This window comes from Anticarsia gemmatalis, chromosome 6 (genome assembly GCF_050436995.1).
Source record: "Anticarsia gemmatalis isolate Benzon Research Colony breed Stoneville strain chromosome 6, ilAntGemm2 primary, whole genome shotgun sequence".
Taxonomy (NCBI): Eukaryota; Metazoa; Arthropoda; class Insecta; order Lepidoptera; family Erebidae; genus Anticarsia; species Anticarsia gemmatalis.
In genome coordinates, this window is record NC_134750.1 from 5,771,943 (window position 1) to 5,796,555 (window position 24,613).

The 24,613-nt window shown below is 35.5% G+C and overlaps 1 protein-coding gene across 4 annotated transcripts in view; it reads right to left on the bottom strand.

Moving 5' to 3' along the window:
• Positions 1–370: 370 nt before the first annotated feature.
• Positions 371–24,613, bottom strand: part of LOC142973590 (discs large homolog 1-like protein) — a 50,295-nt gene continuing 26,052 nt past the window's right edge. For 2 of the 4 annotated variants that reach the window (XM_076115441.1, XM_076115440.1), the window contains exons 8-11: positions 24,214–24,283; positions 22,992–23,229; positions 21,778–21,935; positions 371–2,549 (exon numbers count right to left, since the gene is read on the bottom strand). In XM_076115441.1, the coding sequence (XP_075971556.1) occupies positions 2,546–2,549; positions 21,778–21,935; positions 22,992–23,229; positions 24,214–24,283 (470 nt within the window). In that variant the 3' untranslated portion in view covers positions 371–2,545. Of the gene's footprint in view, positions 2,550–21,773; positions 21,936–22,991; positions 23,230–24,213; positions 24,284–24,613 lie in introns of those variants that run through there. The other 2 variants (XM_076115442.1, XM_076115444.1) reach the window with 2 other exon arrangements.

Below are 24,613 nucleotides of genomic sequence, written 5' to 3' on the forward strand. Positions count from 1 at the left end.
AATGTCTGTTTTGACTTGTAAGCTATTTTGTTGGTTTGTTTTTTTTGGAAATAGATTGAAATCTGATCTAACATCGGAAAAACATGAATCGACAATTTTTGGTAAATAAAAGGATGACTTCTACCTTTCAAAAAGATAAACATTATATCTAGGGAAATATGAAAGGAAAAGTACTATTTTCCAATGTCATATTATATTCAGTTTTCATTTTTACCGTACAATGATAATAATACTAATGTTAATTTAATATCACAGTTCAAAAAGATTACGAGTAACGACTTAGAGTCATTCGGGTCAAGTGTGCGCACTTTCACCTTTGGGACCACATTGTGAATTAGAACAGTGTAATCAGTAAAATAAAAGTAACATATCAAAATAAACATTTATTAGACTACAATTTGGAAGACAAACCAAATCCGTAAGTATATTAGTTTTCATTCAAACAGACAAAAACAACTGAAAGTCGGAATGCGATCACTTGACCCGTGTTGTGGGTAAGTGTGCGCACAGCTATGGGGTAAATAGACGCACTTGGGGCAAGCGAACGTATTGGTTAATTTGACCGAAATTATTGATATTAATTAAATTATTTCACCAAGATTATCTAGCCTTTGAAGTAAATTTAATGAAAATTAACCAGAACCAAACATCTCCTTCTCAGAAAATCCAAACACAAAACCAACAAAACTACTTGAACATTCTAGGTATAAATAGAAAAAAATAAATAATCAAATGAAATAATTTGTACTGTTTCTGGCTTAAACCGACCTATTGAAGATGCAACTACGTTTAATTTAAGTCTTTTGCGAAGACATAACTCGCTTATACCAATTGCTTTACTTTTACCCTGTTCAATTAGAGCTTTTGCTTTAGCGATTTGTTTTAACAGTCGCAATTTCAGGTTTTTTTCTAATATAATTTCGAAGCATGGCGCTATACTAAAACAAATAAGTAAATAAGAGTTTATTTGGTACTAAAATTATATAAATTTATTATTATCTATAAGAATCCGGGCAAGTGTGCGCGTGCGCCCACTTACCCGCGCACACTTTCCCGCAGGCCCCAAAATTGAATATAAGAACCGCTGAGTCCAAAGTAATGAATATAACTTTATATCACGCTTACAAATTTCAACAACAATAACCATTTAATTAAAAAAACATGACTTTCCTGGTGTTGCTTTACAATCTTGTGTGTCAGAATGTTTTCCAAACAATAAGAAAGACACAATCAAATGGCCTAAAACAGTTTTTTGCGAATAAATAAAAAACAAAGAGTGGTGCGGCGCACTGACATGTCGCGTCTAGTTCACGTCACTTGCAGCTACGATTGACCAAAACAGTCACCCGCGCCCCCTCACCCCGATCAGAGATATAGGCCCTGCGCTCACTTACCCACTGCGAACAGTTACCCCGAATGACTCTACGCTTGGAATATCTTAACACTAAGAAATTTACAGTGGTTAAAATACATGGGAATTATAAAAAAAACATACAAAAAAAGTATTTACATCATTCAAGCTTGATTTTAGGCGACTCTCATACATTCATTGACAACATTGTTAAGGAATATTGATACTGTTAGACATTTCTTCAACTTATCTTTACTGTTTCGCCTCAAAACAGTTTGCATTTTGTAAATAATCTAATATATATAGCGACTACTACCAAATAATACGCACTATACAAAAAACCTACATATATAGCACACTTTAGCAAATATCTTCGTGTATACTTTCAATACCAAATATCAATTGTATTTAACTCGGATGAATATTAATACATTCGGCTTTCGAATAGAATTACCTAACACAGGTGGACACACAGAAACTGTTACTCAATACTGCTCTTGGGACTGAGAACTTGTATTTAATCGAAACTCAATTTAACTAATAGATGCATTGAGGATATTGAAAGCCACATGTCAACTGCAATCTGCTAATACAAAGCTTGTTCTATAGTGTGTTTGTGAAATTGATACTATAGTATCGCTTTCGTAAGGCCCGTTTGACATATAAATACTAGGTATTATTTGACAGAAGTGATGCTTGAAGATGAGGTTAACGTTGTTTAACGAATAAGATACTATGATATTAATCGCGTATATATAGACTAGCGCGATTGTTTGCCACTGTCGACTATCGGCAATCGGCTAGCTATCGATAAATTTTGTGTCAAACTCTGATCAGTGCCTCTAGCGGTCGGCGTGGAAATTATTTTTGCAGTACGTTTTAAAAGCAAAACTCTCGATACCGAGTAACTATTTTTATCAGAAAATTTTCGTTATCTACTCAATGTCAAAGAAAATAGCAATAAATATCGAAGAAAGTTAGCAATGGTTTTTTTACGGTCTAAAGGTAGCATTGAAGAGTGTATGAGAGCCGCCTAAAAAGGTGTTAACAATAAACGGGTTGATAAAGAGGATTGCCACGGTCACATTTATTATGAAATTGATATTTTTTATTGTTTAACATACATAGTTATAAATTTTTCACTAGCTACTATTCAGTTCTTATCGAATGGTCAGTTTCACAGCCAGTCCACTGCTACCTGCAAACAGAAGAGAACAAAGTTAAATCACAAGAAACAGTATTTAAATCATTCATTCTGAGAATCGTAATAATGAAAAGATTCGCTTTCAACGCGGAACTCAGACAAGTTGATTCACTTCAAAGATATCTAGTTAAGCAGGGCACTAGAGCTATTTCCGATTTAACGTACAATCCGGTCAATCGTCGCGGGCTTGGAGTCAGGAATTGTAAATAAATTATCCAACGCTCTACTAGACAGACTTATACATCGTAAAGGCAAGTTTCAAGGCTCTTGCAGAAGAAGTGGCCATCTATCGCAAATGTATGTATTATGAGATATATTAATATTAAATTTTATTTGATAAGCTGACCGATACTGATACCAAAATGTTTACAACGAACTCTCAATAATCCAACTTACTTATTCACTTAACTAACACGCCTCCAGAAATGATCAAACAGGCCTTATTTTTCAATTCCTTATTTTAAAGCCAAAGGTTGATCTGGTGTTGGTGACTTTTACAAACATACAAACAACGGACACAAAATGCAACCAGACCTCGAAACAATAAATTTGATCGCACAAATAATTGCTCCATGTGGAAATGGAATCCATTAATAACTCCATTAAACAAGTAACACGAAGTAAATTCACGAAAATATGACAAGAGTTTTGATCAAACGTCAATCTTCGTACTTAAAGGTAGTTTAGCGTCGAATTTCAGTTCATGCCTAACTTGTAATATGACGTGTCACAAATTGATGTTCTCCGATATCAACTTTCTAAGTTTATTTTGGCACCACATTTTCATTCAAGCTTTTTCTTCAGTAAAATCTGATATAGACGTAATAACTGAAACGCTATTTAAATGTAGTTATGCTGAATGAAATGGAAGTGGTTAAAATTAATTCATACACCGTAAAGGACTATGGGCAAAAATGTATGGGCTCCGTCCCCACCTACCAACAAACATGGAACTGATACCAACGTCTTCATAAAGTGCCCCCTATTTAATTAAAATCCTTTGTTTTTGATAAATCAGTGGGAATATATATTTAAAAAAAAAACAATTTGTAATTATTATTTAACGTATATTTTTATTTTACACTAGCTGACCCGCGCAACTTCGCTTGCGTCACCTAAGAGAATTGGTAAAAATGTTCCCCGTTTTTATAACATTTTTCGTTGCTACTCCGCTCCTTATGACCGTAGCGTGATGTTATATAGCCTATAACCTTCCTCGATAAATGGGCTATCTAACACTGAAAGAATTTTTCAAATCGGACCAGTAGTTCCTGAGATTAGCGCGTTCAAACAAACAAACAAACAAACAAACAAACAAACAAACAAACAAACAAACAAACTCTTCAGCTTTATAATATTAGTATAGATTTGTAAGTTATTTTAACATTATTGTTATATTACAGTACTAACTCATATGTATAATAATGTCCTCCTAGCCGATATACGGCTACGGCGGTCAGTTTCATTGAAACTGGCCATCTGTGCAGGACTTTGTTTATAGTGTCCAAGTGTGTGCACAATACACAGGTACACTCTCTATTCCATCACTCTCATAGTTTGGTGGGACGGATAACCGACACGACCAGTGAGAGGTCAGGCGCAGGACCGACGGCTTAACGTGCTCTCCGAGGCACGGAGGTCTTCGACCTCAACTTCCTAACTCCGGGCAATCTCTAGGAAATTCTTAACAGAAAATCTCAGAAAAGACTGTTTGGCCCGACCCAGGATTCGAACCCGAGACCTCTCGCACCGCAGTCGCATATACTACCGACCGCGCCACAGAGGCACTCATATGTATATACTTATATCATTTCCATTATATGGTTAATACATGTTATTGACTTCATATTTCAATAATTATTTTTACTCGTCAATTATAATGCTGTCTAACAGATGCGCTGGCAGATTAAAATCTGATCAGATCTAAAATCGTGGGTTGGAGAGCTATCTTTATGTGCATGCGGCGTCCGCCGCTGTGCACTAATTAATAAATAAATGAGCATGTATTTTGGAATTAGTCGTCAATAATACGTTAACGAGATATTTGTTTAAACCTAAGATACTATGAGAACCCCATGCATTTGGGCAATGTCGCCATAGTATAAAAATATCGTCTTGCCAAGATATATCAATTGAGCTACATTTCATTTTTGTTGATGGGTGGGGACGATTCCGCCCATAGTCCTTTCCAATATTTCCAGCCGCAATTGATTGAAATTTTTACTTTTACTCTGCTCATAAATACATTTAAGATTCTTGTTTGTAACTCACACATATAACTCGTTAAGAATAAAACAATGCATTGTCGATATCAAATTCTTATGACATTTCGCCCGCATTTTTACAGCGTCTTACGTAACAAGGGTTGACTACGTCGAATGTCAACTGTGATTGCGTTACAGGGATTCCTCTAAATTAATGGTCCCTGTAGCCTGACTAAACGACGCGTGAGTTATAGCCCTACGACAGTCGGATGGATGGATCGCCGCACAAACAATAATCTCTTTCGGATACGTTTCCATTACACAGTGAGACGGAACGTGGAAGCTTCGATTGGTTGTTTAAATTAATATGGAAAGTTTGCTTTGTTTTCAATTGAAGGTAAATACGGTGATCGTTAGTGATCGGTAAATCGTGTTTCGACATACCAATAAATTAATGATCTAATAATTGCTCCAGGTGAATAATGTAATGAGAAATAACTAGCGACCATGTCACTGCCAGCATAGCTTAGAATATAGCATAAAAAAGCCTAATTGCTAACATAAGATAGCTATAATAAACACCTAACTTTGTTATTTGCCTTTCTGAATAAATATAATATATTATCTTCATAAGACATCAAACATCAATAGTTCAAGTAATCAGGCCACTAGAAAAGGGCACTGATTTTATTTATAGAACAAAACAAGACAAATAAAAATCGTTATTGTACTAGTAAGTGTAATATGATACTGGATGCTCCACTTCAAATCATGTGGAAAAATTCCTCTTTCTCAAAATAGAACGGGTGATACTATTCTTGTCAACGATACGACAAATCACAATAAGAATCGGATAACTAATAGTGTCTTGCTCTAGGATATGAAACACCCACACGATATCCAGACGAGTGACCCGTGAGAAGACTAAGCGCTTTTGAACATAACCGATGTATCTAGTTTCAGATTGTTATGATGAAAAATATATGAGGACACCGAAATGTATGGAATATTTCCAATTTCGACAACCCAATTATTTTTTGTTTTTGGCTGTGTGTGAGCAAGGGTAATGTTGATGGTAGACAAAAAACAACAGGTAAGAAAATCATTAATTAATTAAATTTATATTCGTTTAATTTATTTATTATGACCATATGCATTATCAGTTACTTTAATATATAATTATCAAGTTCTCGGTAACGTCTACTACTGTTTTTTTTAAGTAATTACGCTACAAAAATATACTAATCGCCAATTATCTTTTTGATTTTAAATTCTCATGAGAGTATAACATATCGTAAATGTATATACAAGAAATAAACATTTATTTATGTCCGTATCTTTATAGAATACATATAAATTCCCCTCCATTCAATTTCTATATTTTTCCTACTATCGTATATGCCTAATATTTTCTCTATTGTTACGATAGGCCTCCATAAAATATTAAATATACAGGGTGTATACAAATTTTAGTAGTACACTCGCACAACCTAATTTCCGTTACGTTGACAGAAAATACGTGTGACGCGTCCATAAGATATTAGATAGTTTTATGTACATGTTGTATGGAGGTGGCTACAATATGTCACATTTTTCCTAGTATTGAACATATTTTTATGTTGTTTATGTCAAATGTAGGAAAACCGCGTTATTTTTATACGCTAGAGCAAAAATATCACATTGAGATATTCAAGTATACTGTATGTTTTTATCATTTTCATCTAATGCCACCAATGACTTAGTTAGGACATGCTGTATATAAAAAATATGTCCATACTGCTGTGTGAATGACATAGACTATTTTTTACCACTTTTTACCAAATAAAGTAGAAGGAAAATTATACATTATCACACAAATATTTTAGTCACTTTCTGCATTTTTTTACTTAAAATTTACTGCTCAATTCAGTTGCCCATTTTTTACCGATTTACGTAACAAACTGTAAACAAAATATTCCACCACAAAATTACTCTATAATGCAAAATAGTCTCATAAATTATGCTTAGCGTTAAATTGTAGTTGCTAATGAAGACCAATTTCCAGGAAAACTGGAGTCAGGCCAACAATTCTAATGTCCATAGCGTGGAAGGCGAAAATTTGAAATGTAATGAACTCTAATACTAACCGTTCATTGTAAATGCAAGCCTGTTGCAATAACTTTACAATTCGAGGCTTCATTGTTATAGTCCAATAAGCGCAATTTGGTTAAACGTTTCTCAGAAATTCATTTAAACGTTTAATGGTTTATTGGTAGTACAGATTTTAGCAGATCAGTTATGAACTTATCGTGTTCTACGCTCATAGTAATCTCGTAAGGAGATTAGAATGAAAACTTATCCAGAGAAATTCATATGGTGGATTTCTTTAAGCGATTAATAAAAAACGATTAAAAACAAATTTTTATTTTCTTTTCATCGCAGTTTGTACAGCAATGATGTTTTGTGTTTATTTAAGCTGTCCAAAGTATTCAACAAATCGCTTTGTCTATGGTTCACGTAAGTTTAAGATTTGTGAGAATGTTTTTTTGGGCATCTCTCGTGCGTGAAAAGTAGGAGAAAATACTCTAAATTTGCTATGATAATGTTATTTACATATTTTGCTCTCTCATACTTCGGTTACTGATGTAATGACACAAAAGCGAGGCTGTATAGAGAAATAAACATTATGAAAACATTTACTGTATGTTACATTTACGATAATTGAATGTGAACATACTGGAATTGAAACAAAATTATATCGATTCTAGCATTCAATTACGCACGAGGACTACAATACCGCCATCTAAATAACCGTTTTGTGACAATACTCTCAAAGTCCCGACAAACCAGCATTGCCTTTTACAAAATAAAAAAGTAAACACAACCACTTCCATTTTAAAAATAAGTTTAAGAAAATGTATTCTACATTTGTCCCCGCGGGGAGCCCGATACGTGTTTATTTCCAACCGATACTGTCTCAGCGGCAGTTTATACTGTTTCTATAAATACAAAAGCGGACACTTTAGAATTCGAATCTATTTCTTATTCTCTTCTACTATCTCCAATAAAGTGGGAATTTCGAATGTTCGCAGGTGTTATTTTACGCCTTTTGGAACGCACAAGATTTTTACAACGCGGTGGGTCCGACGGATAATTTAATTATTTCAAACACATAAACTTTGGGGATGGTTGGGCCCCGGAAGTATGAATTATTCAAATCTATTTTCTCGAATAATAAAAATACCAACCGGTTTGGATAAAAAATAGACACGAATTTTGACATCCACTTTGCGAATACTGTGGCTCTATACTTTTTACTGAACTTTGGTATGATTGTTTTTTTATGTATGTTTACCGATTATATCCTTTAAAGTAAACCTATCATTCATCTGTAATCAATTTCATTGAACACTCAGTATAAACGTAAAATAAAATATACAAAAAATAAACGCTTATAAATTGCGATACAATAATTTTTATTTAATGGAAAAAAGATACGCAAACGGGACACATATCACGCGAAAGTTAACTTGATTTATTTATTTTGTTGCGCTGTATACTTCGGTATTATTTAACAGGAATTCACGTGTTGAAACGTTTAAATAAATAATGCTTTAACAAAGCCTACACGATGCTATTAATAAAAGCTTTACAGCTAATCCTTCTGTTTCCATTAACTGAATGAGACTTAACAATCGGTTTTGTATTTGTAACGAACATTTTGTGGAGAGGAGCTAAGTTATATCTTGTGATGGTTTTCAACGTTTCCGATTTAATACGTTTATTCATTGTACTGTAATAAAGCATTGTTATATTTTGATACTTTGGTAACACAATATTGTCAATATTATAGAATCAAGATGCAGTAATCGCGCTACACTACTCTTACCATTTTCATATCTCACATAATGTATATTTTTTGGAAGTTCAAGCAGTATGTGTTTAATTGATAAAACAATGAATTAAAAGTAAATTTTAAGTTTCCAAAAGCAATCCAAACAACACGCCTACATCAAAATCTACAAAAAGGGTCATTGTACAAAAAGAATACGTAATAACGTGAGACAAAGGCGATATCACTTTTATGACATGACTAAAATATGGGTCGCGCCCAGACATTCAAGCTAGCAGCTGTGCCTTGTAGCCCCGTAATACGAGTGTAATCTCGGGCTAAAGGCCGATTCACTATGACCTAAGCAAACGTAACGTGCCGTGTCATGATTTCTACTGTCTACACGTCTTTTAGGGCAAAGATAGTTTGAATCTAGGCTTAAGTTTAAGCCACTGACTTTAAGACTACGGTACGTATTTGCTATGTTTTATTTTTAGTGCTGCCGTCATGCTAGGATACTTATTTCACATTTTATACAGCTACCGACAGTTGATTGTCACGTGAAAATGTCCCCCGTGTTTCCACTGATATTTCTATCCGGGATGAAAGTAACTTAAAACGTGTATCATCTTGAGTTGTTTTTAAAACAAACGGAGACCACCATCATGCAATTAGCCTGTGTACTTCAATGGTGTAAACTCATTCAAGTACATAGGCCTCTAGCGCTACGTGCGTAGCGGCCGTTTGAATTGGTTAGAATTTAACGCCCGAACAATTTTCGTAGCTTGTTTATCCGATTTACATAATAAAGTTTAAACATTAACATGTGATAATAGTACTTGATTAGATATGCAATAGCATCGTTTCATTGGATTAAGCGAAAATTGGTTTAATTATAATAACATGGGACGCAATCTGAATCGAAATTTGTTTGTAAACAGCGTAAATACACGAACTAGAGAGTGAAGCTATTTGTGTTACAAAACTCAAATGCAAATACAAAATTGAATTGTAAATTAATATTTATTTAAATCATTATTAATATAAGCAACTTTTCGTTTGTTTTGGAATTAGGTATCTAAATCAAAATTGTTATTTAAAACCAATATATAGCTTGCCTTTACTAGTCGTGGAATAAAATTGATGAACGTTCATTTTACTTCAAAATCCACAAGTCATATTACCTTCATAACACAGTCGGCTCACTAGCGCAACTAGTTCAATCCAGTTATTGAATAAAACACCCCTATTCTATAACTTACTCGACGCAAACTGGTTCGCTACAGCCAGACCAATGAGACCACAACACTATGAGTAGTGACACTATAAACGTCCGCGTCCTTTAAAAAGGGCTCGATTTCATCACATATGTACTTAATTATCTATCTTATCTTCTGATGTCTTAGCTTATCAGATAGGATTGGCTTTCATACATTCCCGGTCACTTTACTTTGCCGATACGTTATCTGAAACTTTTTTTAAGCTTGTCTGACACTTATTTATGACCTAAAAAGCTGGCTTTCAATCTCCTTTTAAAAACTATTTAGAAACTGACACACACAAAAAAGTTAACAGTATCAAAGATTCTCTATCGCGCTAGTGTATACTATAAGGCGATTTATTTATTTATTATTATGAATCTCCAACGAAGGATACACTACACATATTAATCAACATTTTATTAAAAGTTACATTATTTTGTTTTTACTTTCATCGCCATAATAATAATTTTACTAAACAATAGTCATCTCATACTCTCTTTTCCCAGTGCCAACAAACAATCAACTAATGTTTCAAAGCGTTTATCTGCAAACTATCTTAGTGCTCAACTTCCACATTGTATTTTAGGCTCAGCGACTACAAAGTTTTAAGTAGACTAATCGTTTTAGCACCAACTTCTTAATAGTCGTAGTCTAAACTTCAAAGTGAACTAGTTAGATGTACTGTATCAATAACTTTTACATTTTAGAAATAAGTTTATCTTCGTTATTTGTTTCCCTGCTCTTTATTATGTTGTAGTACTTAATTTTTTCTTTTTTCTTCTTTTTAAAAAGACAACTCCCGCACTAAGAATAGCTCTTGTGTCGCGGGGACTTTTACAAACATACAAATAACGGACACAAACTACAACCAGACCCGAAAAAAATATTTGTGGATCGCATAAATAATTAAATTGCTCCGTGTGGAAACAAACCTACGACCTCCCAACACAGTGGTATTAGCGTGACGACCTAAATCACTGCGCCGCGGAGGCAATCATAGTGTAGTAGGTTATGTTATAGTCAAGTTACTAAAAATCAGTTATTGACACAACACGCCAGCTTTTCAGTCAGTTTACGACCGCAGCCAGAGTCACGCCGAAACGTCAAGCAATCCAAAATAAAATGTATTCGTGATAATACCCAACAGGACTTCCAACTTAATTTTAAAATCGAATTCCACCCGGGACAAATATTTGTGTGATGAGCACGAGTATTTCGTCCCCGTAGAGCGAAAAATCACTAACTAACACTTAAGTGATTTTGAGATACGAGGTGTTTTATGTCTTAAATGACAAAAAAAAATATAACTTTTTTCGGAGATTAGTTATCGATGCATGAAAGGTTTTGTTTTGAAGATATATTAATTAAGTATATGTTATATGTATTAAACCACGAAAATAGTATATAAATTATTAACTGTAAAGGATAATTTGTTTTACCCCAAGGTTTTCCTATTTATCTGTCACTTAGTTACTTTTCACATGTAGTTAGTTAGTTTTCGCATCAGCATTTAAATATTATACTAGTAACTAAAATCAGTTAGTTATTTTAGGAGTAAAACATATTTTACATAACTATGTCTAAATAAAATACCCAACTAAATAGACTTTGCTTATTTATTAATTTATTGCCTAATTTAAAACTAGTGTCCTATCAGTTGAAAAGTATAAAAGTAAAACAACATTCTTAGGCAACATTTATTGAAAAATAACTGTCTTTAAGTATAGAAAACCTAATTAAAACATAATGAACAAGAACACGTTACAAAATCATCAATAGAGCAGCATTAATGATGTAGCCACATCATTTTCATCTTCTTCCTCGAGCTAAGTGACGTCAGGCTCACATAGCCTATCCAACACATCGTTACTAACAGGTAAAGATTCATACCAAGGATAAAGTTCGCTTGGTATGACACCTTTGACACAAAGATTTAACAAATCTTTCCTTGCAGGGGAGTATTTACACTAGGGCTAGAAGGGCTATAGCCCGGGCCGGTTTCCTCTCTTGGGTCTGCATCTTGTCGGGGTGAGGGGGCTTAGTAGAATTGAAAGGTTGGGGAAACAGTGATCGCGAGTAACAAAAAATTACTGCGCGTGTCCCTCTGTTTGCAGAGGACACAGGTGCGGGACAGGTGAGCCGTCAGTGGGAGGACGGGCTCAGTAGGCACTCACACTGCCCCGAGCTGACGAAGAGCCAGGCCGCTGCCGCCCTCGTCAACCGTCGGTTATCGTAAATCCGTCCATCCTTGACTGAGGGCCTTGCCTTAACCGGCTGGGTCGCGAGGAGACCACCTCTGTGAAAATCCCGAGTAACTCCAGCAGTGGCGCCCCGTTTAGGGGCCTTGCGTGGTCAGAGTTCATTCGCTTTGCGGGGACCCCCGCGCCAGAAAAACCAGACGCAAGCGGCCACTGGGGCACCTCCCGCCCTCCAGTAGTATAAGGGTCACCGGATTATGGGGCCTCTACCTCGGTGGAACGATACTTGCCACCACACTCGCGGGAACTGTTTGGATAATATAAATTTGAAAACGAACCCAAATGATGTAAGTGGGAGAGGCGAGAAGCTCAAACCCGAGGAAATCGGGGGCAAGAAGCCCAGCCGTATTGACTGCATAGCATAGTTGCGGAGGGTCGGAGCACGCCCAGTTTTAGCAAGTGTCAGACAATGACCCTAAGGACAAATTCACCATCCAGCTGGCGGACACCATCCTCACTCACCACTAGGCAGTGGTGGAGGTGGCCGACAAATCCGGTCACCTCAAGGGTGACCTTTATAAAGTCCCTCAAAGACGCTGCCAGGAACGTCAAACTGGCAGTGTCGGAGTCGAGCAGGCAGTATGCCACGAAGGAGAATTTGGCGCGTCAGGCCCAGAATTATCGCTTGCAAGAGGAGGTCGATCACATGTCACAGGCAACGGCATCAACCCCCGCGCCAGAAAAACCAGGGGCAGCGTCCTCAGCTGTACCTGCTAACGCATTCGCCACGCCACCGCCACCGCACCGCAGCTCACAGGTCTCCGGACCAAGGAGAAGCAGGGTAAACAGCCGCGTCTTACAGTGCAGTGGCTTCCAAACGCCGTTCACTAAACCGACGGCTGCCAAAGAGTAGCAGCTCGTCGGGAAAAATAGCAAGGCGCCCAAGGCTACGGAAGCCGACAAAAAGGGCAAGAAAATCAAAATCAAATCATTTATTCATTTAGGTCAAATATTGACACTTATGATAGTCGTTACAATTACTGAATCTACCACTAGCTCGGAAAGGGGGTGGAGCCTTATGAGAAGAGCTAGCAAGAAACTCACGGTTATTTATTAGTCTCTGATCATACCGTATGTTGGGAGCACCTACTAGCATGTGATAATAAGAATATGGGCAACAAGTGAGCACATTGGTTGAGAACAATATAAAAGAAAAAAAGTGACAGTTTTATGATTAACATCAAATTGTATGTAACATCACCTATTTGCATCATTAAGTGCCCATATTTTACAATATTTAGACCTACTGCTACTGAGTTTATACAATTTATGGCAAAGTTCCCTAATTTCAAAGAATCCTAATCAAGCGAGCGACTATTCCCAAGAGCTATTGTCGTTTAGATACTCATCAATTCTGTAATAAAAGAAGGAGGAAGAAGAAGGCGCCCAATCTTCGGGCTCCAGCTGCAGCTGAAGGCGGCAAAAAGCGGTGCGACATATAGAGGCATTATTAGGGACGCAAAGGACAAAATAAACCAAGCTGACAATGAAATAGTCCGCTTCGGGGTTGCGGCTACGGGAGCTCGAATGTTGAGCTCCCAGGGGTCAGGGACCGGAATAGCGGATGCCCTGGCCTCTAAATTGAGGGAAGTTATCGGGGAGGACACCTTCCGAGTGTCCAGGCCCACAAAGACCGCGGAACTGAGCATTACAGATCTGGACGACTCAGCCTGCCCAGAGGAGGTGAAGGTCGATTAAAGCCGATTTAATAAATAAAATTGATCAGGACAATGTAAAAACTAATTTGTTAAAAATGAAAATAAAGTTTAGTTTTTTCTTTCCTTGATGGGGCGGAAAGCTAACGGAGCCCAGGGCGCGCCATCTTAAAAAACGCCTCTGCGAGTGACTGCAATAATGCGCGGGCGCGGCGAGGGTCCTAAGGTCAAAGGGCGTAATCTCACTAAGTAGCATCGTTTCACGGGACATAGTTACCAACCTTTCATCTAGTAGTGTTTTTGCTGAGTGAAAAGTAGCCAAAACATTTTAATTATAATACTCTAATGTGTTATGTCGTCTACAGTCAGGGAAAATATTAACCAGAACACTATAGTTAGTTGTCGTTTTTTCTTTTAAACGTCTGGTCTTAAATAATATAGCTCGAAAAATAATTAATGGTAGTTAGTTACTTTTCGCACAAAATATCACATACAATAAAATTACTAAGTCACTTTGATGAGTTTTCGCATTACTATTTTTTAAGACGTGCCTATAGGGAGTAATGCGGAAAAAGTAGATAAGGAACTTTAATGCGTAAGTATCTTTTTCAACAAAGAAGAGAAAAAGTAATCAGGTGACTTAGTTACTTGTAACTCAACTGTCACAAATCAAATAATGTACTTAATTAAGTCTCGCGATTTACATTTTTCTAAATAATTACGTTATGAATACGAGAGTAAGACAGAAATATGGAGAAAAAATTACTGATTTTATTGGTATTTATAAGTCGATTTTGAACATTTTGTTACTTAATGACTTTTCGTTCTACGGGGACGATTTGTTCTGAGCCTGGATGTTAATTTATCTATATAAGCATGTATTTAAAAGTATATAAGTACGAGGGTCGATCCAAAAGTAATGATAATCGGCTGCTTGTAGTCGTCGCAAATATACAAAAACCATTTCTTTGGCTTCCTTATAGATCCACTACCTCGGGGTAAAAAAATCATATCCATAGTCCAAGTAATTTGGTAAATACATTCACTTGAATAGGAGCTGTCGCATAGAAAACATCAAAATGTAAAAAAACGTCATTAGAGCAATCAGTCAATGCCCTCCACTGAAAAAAAAATCCACAAAAGGAGTACATTGCGACTTGTTGCTGTCATCGGGGGACTTTGTTTTTCTTTTTCCCATAGTTACACGTTGCAGAAAAGAGTTCTAGATTAGAAGAACTTCAATTGAAGATGAACATCGCAAAAAAACGCCTTCCACCGCCCTTACTGAAGATAACGACAAAAAAGTTGGAGATATTGTCTTAGCAGATCAAAGAATGACCATCAAATATGTAGCTAAGATTATAGGCATCTCATATGGTAGCATTTTAAGGGTCTTTTCTAACAAGTTCCTCATGAAAAACGTTTCCGCGCCTGAGGAACCGAAAATGTTAAAAGGCGAACGAAAGCGAAAACGTGTCGACATTTCGAGGGTGAATCTTGGAAAGTTCCAAACGGATCAAGGACTTTTTTTGTCACGTTATAAATAAATAAATAAATAAATAAATAAATAATCTTTATTGAACAAAAACCTTACAATTATTAGCTTAATATAATAGATTACATAATTTGTATGAGGCGTGCAAATTTGTTAAACCCTTCCTCCTAAACTAGGATATCCTGTGTCTTAGGAAGAAGTGTTCCACTGTCGCTTGGACGTTATTCTACTCTTACAAACATAGGTAAGCTACTTAGCAGATTATACATGTTCAATACAGATACATGGTAATTTAATAGGAAATCAACGAAATCAAAGAGGTTATTAAAGGACGGTAAACTGTGAATGTGCGTATGTATTTAAGAGGTGTGTGTATATGTGTGTGTGTGTGTGAGGTGTGTAAGTGGTATATATGCGTGTGAGAGGGAGTGTAAGTAGTCTATATGTGTGAGTGTGTGTGTGCATGCATGTGCAGTTTTTAGATGTAGATTTAATGCATGTGAAAGAAGTTGGTGGGGTTATGCCTGTTTGATCAAGCCACAGGCAGCAACAATTTCTCGGTATGCTCATAGTCGAGAACGTAAAGTAATTCCTGTAATTTCTTTTTTGCATCATGTTTATTGAGCTTGCATATAAATGAGATTCTATTTATGTTTCGATAGATTATTGAGCTCAACACATACAAATGTCTTCTAGCAAAAACGGTTTTATGTGGCACACTTGGACAGTTTGTTTTGTTTCCCCGTTTGCTAGGGTCTGGTGGTAATATTTGCTGATGCTTCCAAAGTGTGGCTCTGAGCACAAAGAGCTGTCTCACTGTTAGTATTTTGTGCTCGGCGTATAATAGGTGCGTGGGATACCGAAAAGGTTTATTTAACATGACTTTAAGGACAGCTCTTTGTGCCCGTTCCACTTCCAAGAACTTGGTTTTAGCGGAGCCACCCCATGCCAAAATGCAATAGCTGGCGATGGACTGACAAAGAGCAGTATAAACCATTCTGAGAATCTCTGGATCTGCGCAGTGTTTCAAAGATTTCATGACATGGATGGTTTTCCTAATTTTACTAGAGATATTTTCTATTTGACTATTCCATTTCAGACCATCGTCAACCATCACACCAAGGTATTTTACAGATTTTGTTTGAGGCAGTGATAAGCAGGTACAGACTGAGGGGTCCAGACAAGTATGGGCTATGATGGAATATGTGTTAGGTGGTTTTGTTTTTGCGTTTATCGAAAAAGTAATATAGTTTGTCTTTTGGAGGTTTAATGTTAGAAGGTTTCTGTGTAACCACTTTTTAACTATTTGCAATGATGTTTCTGCGTTTGTTTTTACTTCGGACCAGTTTTTACCATGTACCACTATGGCAGTGTCATCAGCATAGGTAAAGATTCTAGCATTTGGCAAAGTCAGGGCGCAGAGGTCATTTATGTAAATTAAAAATAGTGTTGGGCCGATGACACTGCCCTGTGGCACGCCGTAAGTGATTGTCTCCTCAGCACTAATATTTGATCCTATTTTGACACAAATTTTCCTGTTCTCTAGATAACTCTTAAAGAGATTATATACTATCCCTCGTATACCGATACTTTGTAGCTTCAATATTTATTGAATTTATATTTATTGTTATTTGACAATAGACTAGTCAAAAACCCACCATTTTGATCCCAAAACCAAACAACTATCCATGACTTGGAAAAGAGCCTTTTCACCAACAAAGGAGAAATTCAAGGTTTCAAGGTCGATGTTTGATTCCCGCGTGTTTTTTTCAAAACACTGAAAGAATCACTTCAGTAAAATAATTGAAAAAGAGAGCTATTATAATAGGCTTTTATTAAAAATACGAAATACGAAGATTACAGGAAGCTATCATGAAAAAAAAACACAGGATAGTGTGAGCTGGAATGCTGTTTCACCAAGACCAGGTCTGGCTCACAAGGTCGCAGTTGCGGTGGCTGCCATTCAAGAAACGGCTTTCGGATTGCTCGATCACCCATCCTATTTGCTAGATCCATCTCTTAGGTAATCTTATCAATTGCAATTTAAAAAAAAAACACTTCTTAGGTTAAAAATTTGGCGACAATCGCGAAGTGACTAGTGATTTTAGGGCATTTTGGGAGAGTTTTGCTAGATAAGGTATTTCTATGGGAAAATTGGGATTAAAAAAGAGATCAATTGGTTTTATTCACTTGTTATGAGACTATGTAAAAAATGAAATCATTTTTTTCACTGTAATCATCGTGTATCACCTCCGTTATCATTACTTTTGGATCAACCCTCGTATGTTTATCAGTTGTCTGGTTACCATAGTACAAGCTCTGCTTAGTTTGGAATCAGATGACCGTGTGTGAGTTGTCCAAAAATATTTATTTATATTATTTAATTAAGATTGCTATCATATATTTATATAACAGCAATACTGACGCGTAAACTCATACTTCATTAAATAACTTTCTCATAATCAAACCAAACATTGCACCCTACCAATCACGGGTTTACATCAATTCAAAGGCAGTTTACAGATTCACTAATCAACACACAATATCGGAATATTAAGCTGGAACACGACCTGTGATCCAGCTTAATATTGCAATCAGGTATTACGTCGAAATCATTCAATACACGTCACTGGTATCTCCTAAACACGGCTTAGAATATTACAGTGTAGTTAATTTGCATGATAATGATTTCTAATACGGTCGCACGCCCTTATGATCCTAATTACATACGTTAATTAGTGTTTTAGATTAAAATTTCTCTAGGGGATTGTGTTTTGAATATGTATCAGATGAGAACATGCTTTTACATGCTTAGTCTTAGCTTCTTTTTGAAACACTTGCATAATATAAATATTAGCATAAGCTCGATATAATGAAAAAGAAGACATTTTCTAAGTTTATAATTATATTACTCATATTAGGTCGCTTTCTCAAAAAAATAATACATCCAATGAATCTAATTGTATTCAGAGAATAAGTACACCAATGAGAGAGGAAGACCATAGTCTGAATTCTAGTGCTCATATAAAACAGTAGTGAAACCGTTTACTAAAACTAAGTTGCGACCTTTAGTTTGACGTATAATAAAGTACCAGAAACCACATTTTTAGTATTCCTGACGTTTCGTTTAATTAAAGTACTAAAGCTAATGGCTCCATCAAAATCTTTTAATCAATGTGTCCTTTAATGTTGGAAACTAAATTGTCTGCCTTTTAGTCCTGATGAAAAATACAAAGACACTTTAATTTTAAAGAAAGGATTAAAAGAAAAATTTCGTGTTATTTTAAAAGATAAACTAAATTTTTAACATCTTTTTTAGAATTCTAAGCATTCTAGACTTTTTAGTTTAAGAGATAAGCCGATTAAAATTTAGTTTAACTTTACTTGACCCATTCAAAATATTCATAATTCTTAATTTGCAATAAAATCATAAAAATATTTACACTCAACTATTCATTTAACTGTACAACTATTCATTTTATGTAAAGTAAAAACCACGGATCAAAAAGAATAAAAAAAAATGTCCTAGATTTTGAGATTCACTTTAACATACCCAGTGATTTATCCAAAGAGATACACAATATTCCCGTAACAAGTTTATAACATTTTCCGTTAAGTAGTTGTCAGAAAATCTAAACTATATTTTGGTAGAATATTCTGCATTTATGGTACGATTATATATGATGAGAGAGCTTGGGAATAGACGTTATTACAGAGTTTGTCCCTCGAGGCCTGATTTACATAAAACAAGGTACTTAGAAACTGGTGTTAGTATTAGTTTGGTGCGTTTGATAGAAATTTATGCAATTATACGTACTCAAACCTTTTTGGTAAGAGGTTCAGACTAAAACTACTTATGGATGACAATACCCATTTTCACCACCTCTGGAAAAATATCAGATGAAATTTTGACAGTGGTTTTTGTATATTTTCTGCAAGTATGCTAACTAGTTGCTAGCAAATATGTTATTTTCTATTAAGTGGAATAAGACAAATGGAATTTGGATAGGGCTGGATAGAACGTACCTTTGTGAATATAGTGCGGAAAGTTGATAAATAAGGAAAATATTATAAATGACAATGCAAGTAGCATCTCCTCAATTTTTCAACGTCAAATAAATAATTTGACATAAACACGTTCCTCTTTCGAACAATATTAACCGTTTGACATTTGAATGAGGAAATACGAAACAAAAAACACCCACGGTACAGCCCGAGGAGCCAGCAAAAAAATCATAAAAACTTTGAGACAATCCAGTTAAAAAATAACTATTTAATCTAAAAAATAAGAAGCTCTCATAACCCAAATAAATTTCTTGAAAAGGGAAAATGAAAATACATAATGTTTTTTAGTAATAGGCCGAAGTACTGAACCTCGGTTATTCGTATAACAACACATTTTCAAGGGACTTACAACGTAATTTAGCCCATAGCCTCTTAAATTTCAGATATTACGTACGCAAAATACTTTGTTATAAAATAACAGGGATTTTTTGTAATAACCGATTAATTGAGCCTGAGTAAATGGGAAATAATGTATTGGGGTAACTACGACGATCACTAATTACTTTTAATTCTGTTATATTTTTAGCTGTCGCTACGGGTAGGAACAAGTGGAAATTAATTAGACTCATTTCAATCAATGACAGTGCGGTAAAAAAGTGTGGGAAAATCTCCACTTAACTTTACTTTTGGGGACAGCTTGGACCGTCTGATAGAACTGCCCATTTTATCATCGTAGATTGTTCTAGAATTCAAATTCTAAATGTTTGACATTTGAACTATAGTATCGATAGTAGTAGGATCTATAGTATTAGGTGTATTGTATTGAGATTTTTAAAGGCACCGCGCTACCTCCTTGTTAAGTTACGGAGTAAGAATTAGATTATCTACTAGAGTAACGTTTGTTATATATTGATTTCGAAATTTTTATAAAATAGGTGGAAACAGTTTTCGATCGTAAAAATTGTAACAGCAATTTCTCAACATACAAGATAGTAAATCAAATGTGTTTGTAGTAACATCTTGTATCAAAATATCTGCAGAACTAGTTCAAATCTTGAATTTACAATTTGCGCGAACAACGTCAGTTTCCTATTACTATCTAAGTCACGTATCTTAGCCTAGTGTCGCCAGTATGTGGCTATGGACTAAGCGAATAGACTTGTAGATGACAATAAATGACAGAGACGGGAATAAATTGTTAGTAGGCTGGAATCTACATGCATTTATCTCAATATGTAAGTACTAGTAGATATTTAGAATTATATTATACAAATAGGTTTATCAGCTTCCTGGTTACAATAGTACGTACGAGATCTGCTTATATTGGAGCCAGATAACCGTGTATAAGTTACCCAATGACGACCAACGATACTTATTTATTGAGTTTTAAATTTTTTTCGTATAGAATATTTTTTGTATTGTTAAATAATTTGAGGTTAGCCCAGACGAGCAGACATTGCTAGAGTGGTTTTAACAGGAATAATAAAATAAAAAACTATTTAGTCATTACGTATAATGACTCAAGACTCTTTATTCAGTTTTAGGCTCTAATCCAACTTTTCCTTTGAAAGAAAAAGAGCGTCCTAAAAACCTATATCAACATGTATTATGACACCAGTAATAAGAAGTGCGCTAGGCATAAATCTTCCAAAGAATGTGCCTCATTAAAAACTTTCTTAGCTTGTTCCTAGCACCGCGGTAGTGCCAGGGTTTGCTTAAAACTTTTCTTTGCACAATCTCCTTATATTATTCACTGGTCACACAGTTCGCTAGATATCCCTAAGACAAAAAGATTCAGTAAAAAGTTCAAAACTTTTCGATGAAAATTCTCAAAGAAGCTTAATGAAAATTGATCGGGTTTCATTATTCAGAGTTTCATAACTAATTTATGAAGGCAATGTAAGCCTAATGATAACCGAGAAAATCGCTACATTGAAATACTTCTCAATCGTTCGTTACGGTTTGATAAGCTCTATTGAAAAGGAATTCTGTAGTATTACATGGTTGAGAGCAAATTGGATTAATATGTTTTGTGGTATAGAGATCTCAGTATCGAATTCCAAAAGAAAATGTACAATAAGTATTGAGAAATGAGTAACAAATTATGTAAAATATAATAACGTAATTGGTTTCATTGAAGAGTTTAATTAATTAGTGATTAAAATTAAAGCTAATAAGGTTCGATGTTTAATCGTTCAGTGACAATGACAACGTTATGAATGATATTTTCGCAGTAGTAGAATTAAAATCTTATTCATAAAAACACATGAAGCAATGAAAGGCTTATAAATTGTTTTGTTTCTTCCACTCCTTAGCAAAATGAAAAAGAGAAAACATGTTATAGTAGTTTCATAACTAAAATAGGGTTATAGAGTGTTTATGAATAAGGGGGTCAATCTCTAAATTCTATAACGCAGCGTGGCTGTGAGAATTCGTATAATCGGTAACCGTCCATACAAGTTCGCAATAATTACTGTAATCACACAAGTTATATATACAAAATATAAAAGATTGAAGTAAGAAGAGTGTTACCTTGGATACATAGCATGTAGATCGGGATGTACAGGGACGTGTCTAGCGTGCGGTGACATGGCCGCTGCTGCGTTGATCGCTCGGATGCGCGCGCGCAGTCTTTCGTATTGCTCCGGTTGATATTGCGCTGCTATTGTCACTGCCGTGCCTGAGTACTGCTTGGGTACAAAAAAATAGCAAAGGTTATATATATAACAAATACACAACAAAATAATTCTTTAAAACAATTATTCTGCTTCAGGTTGACCAGATTGCTTTGGTCAAAGTCAGAGTTTATTAAAACAATTTATATTTAATAATAAAAAATATAAAATAACAATGCTATCGGTCTGAAACAGCCTCATACATTTATTTTAAATACCTTCGTTAATATGACGGATTTGTAACGTTGAACTAATTCGTCAAATGAGTATATAACTATTTTACAGAGAGAATTATATAGCCTAAATATAGGTTAAACTCCGAGTAACAAAGCAATTAGATAGTTTTTTCACGCAAATGGCTGAGTTTTATATAGATTCACATTACCTCAAAGCTTACAACGATTACATTAATAAGAATAATTGTAATTCTCTCTTATAAAAATTTGGAAAAAGATTAAACGTAAATTCCCCTTGTTATCGCAAATTTGTTAACTTTACTAATGTTTTCAGCTCGTTTAATTAAAATTGCAGCGGTTGACTCCCCATTGGGTCTTGGCCAAAAAGTTAATCTGGCCAACTTTACAAAAGCTTTTATCATACTTAAATATTTCGTTACATTACACAACTTTACTTTTACACAAATAATGAAATGTATCTTTTACTTTGTACAGTTACATTGAACAATGGATGAGGAAGGAAATTCTCCTTCCATTCTCGGTTTGTTAACGAGAACCGCAATAAAAAAGTTGGCAAATCAAACCGCTTTGCTCGTCGGTAAAGGCTAAGATACTCCTGGGATAGTTAGCTGCATAAACTCAGCTTGCAATATTTCTCTTTACAAAATACGAGGATTTAATGACCAGCTCAGCTATTCACAGGCTCATTCAATTGATTTTTACCTAAAATGACTATGTTTGGAGATTGAAAAAAGAGCATGGCAGCGCAAGTGCTTATTTCATATAAGGTAACAAGTAAAACACTGACCAATAATACAATAAGGAAAAAAAAATTGCGTCTCATATACACTTAACAATTTTGGTAGTTATTACAAAACAATAATTAGATAGTTACTTTGAGTGCGGCGGCCGCTTGTTCATGCGTGGCCCGTGTCAGATCCCTGCCATCAACGCTCAGTATCCTGTCTCCTCTGTGGAGCATGCCGTAGGCCGCGCCGCCCACTGATACCCCTGACACGAAGACGCCGCAAGCGTCCTCGTCCGAGCTCCCTTCTGCCTCCCCGCCCAGTCCACCAACTATGTCCATGCCGAGCCGTGAGCCAGAACGGACCAACCGCACCATCCGGACGCATCTGTTCGAAAATTATGTTGTGAGGTACAAAAAACCACGGTGTTTTTAGCTGCAACTTTGCTATTCCGTGAAGGCATCGCCTTATTTATGACCGCCTATACAAGTATTATTATCATTAACAAATATCCCTTTCAAAAACCAACTTCCCAAACGTAGTGCCATCATTTGTCCATTTTATCATGCTCTTTGCCATAAGTCCATACTTGTTGTGATATATAATTTTTAGGAAAAACGTTAAAATAATCCGAATTTATTATGATAGAAACCGCAGTATAACTCTCTATAACGGAACACAAAGCGTTTCCCCAAATTCAAAAGACTTGCACTTTTTTTATAAAGGGAATACTCCAATATTACTCCCGAACTGGGAAATCGCCGGCTTAGTTACAAAAGTTAAGGAATTACGAGTTGCAAAGACGCGTTTAGCGGTTTTGCAGTTACGGCGGAGCAGGCGAAGTTTTGAACGTCCGAAACTTATTGTCTTTGTTCCGCAGCGGCGAAATAATTTATTAAATTAGCAAATTATTATTAAAATTCAAGGTAAGCGGTTTGATGGATGTCTTCAAAGGATTACTTTGTTTGAATCGTTGTTGGGAAATCTTTGTTTTATTGCGAAGAAAGAACAACTATTTTCATAAAAGAACAAGAAACTCAATTCAATGTCTGCTGCAGGATTCATAGGAAATCTCTATCGACTAACGGGACAGATGGTGTGACAGTAAAAATGTTCCGAACTGTTTAACAAAATATATTAAATATTTACCATGCAATTGTAAAGCACAGTTAAATATAAAATATATTACCATTCTTCCAAAATGTTGACCGCACTTGGCTATTATTTAAAACTACAATCAAGTGCAAACAACATAAGGAAGTCGGGTGCCAAAAAATGCTGACCCGAAAAAGAGTCTTGAATTTCTGAATTTGTGCCAAACTCTTATTCGTTGAAGTCATAATAAGTAGTAGATTAGTTGTAAATAGTTACCTCGGAATATCGCTTGGCTCTTCCTCCAACAGCTCGTGAAGGGTTGAACACGATGTCGCCTGTGTTTTTGCTGAACAAATACAATATTTATTGCTCTTCGTTCTCGGCATAATTACTTGGCAATGCATATACTTGTGAATAGTTTTTATTCATAGCGATACTAAGACTCGTAACTTTTAGGATAAACACAATTGCTTGTCGTTTACATGAAAATTTAATTATCGGTTTTCTACTGCCAAAACTTACATACAGTATTTCAGACTTCTCCAAAATTATTCCGTAAATACAGTTCATTAAGTTGCATCACTTAATAAACAAAATTCTTAAAAGGGGTCATGTGTCCGTTCTTTGTACTTTTGTGCAAAGCGCATCCTCTCAGCAAAAGTGTTGAATTCTTAAT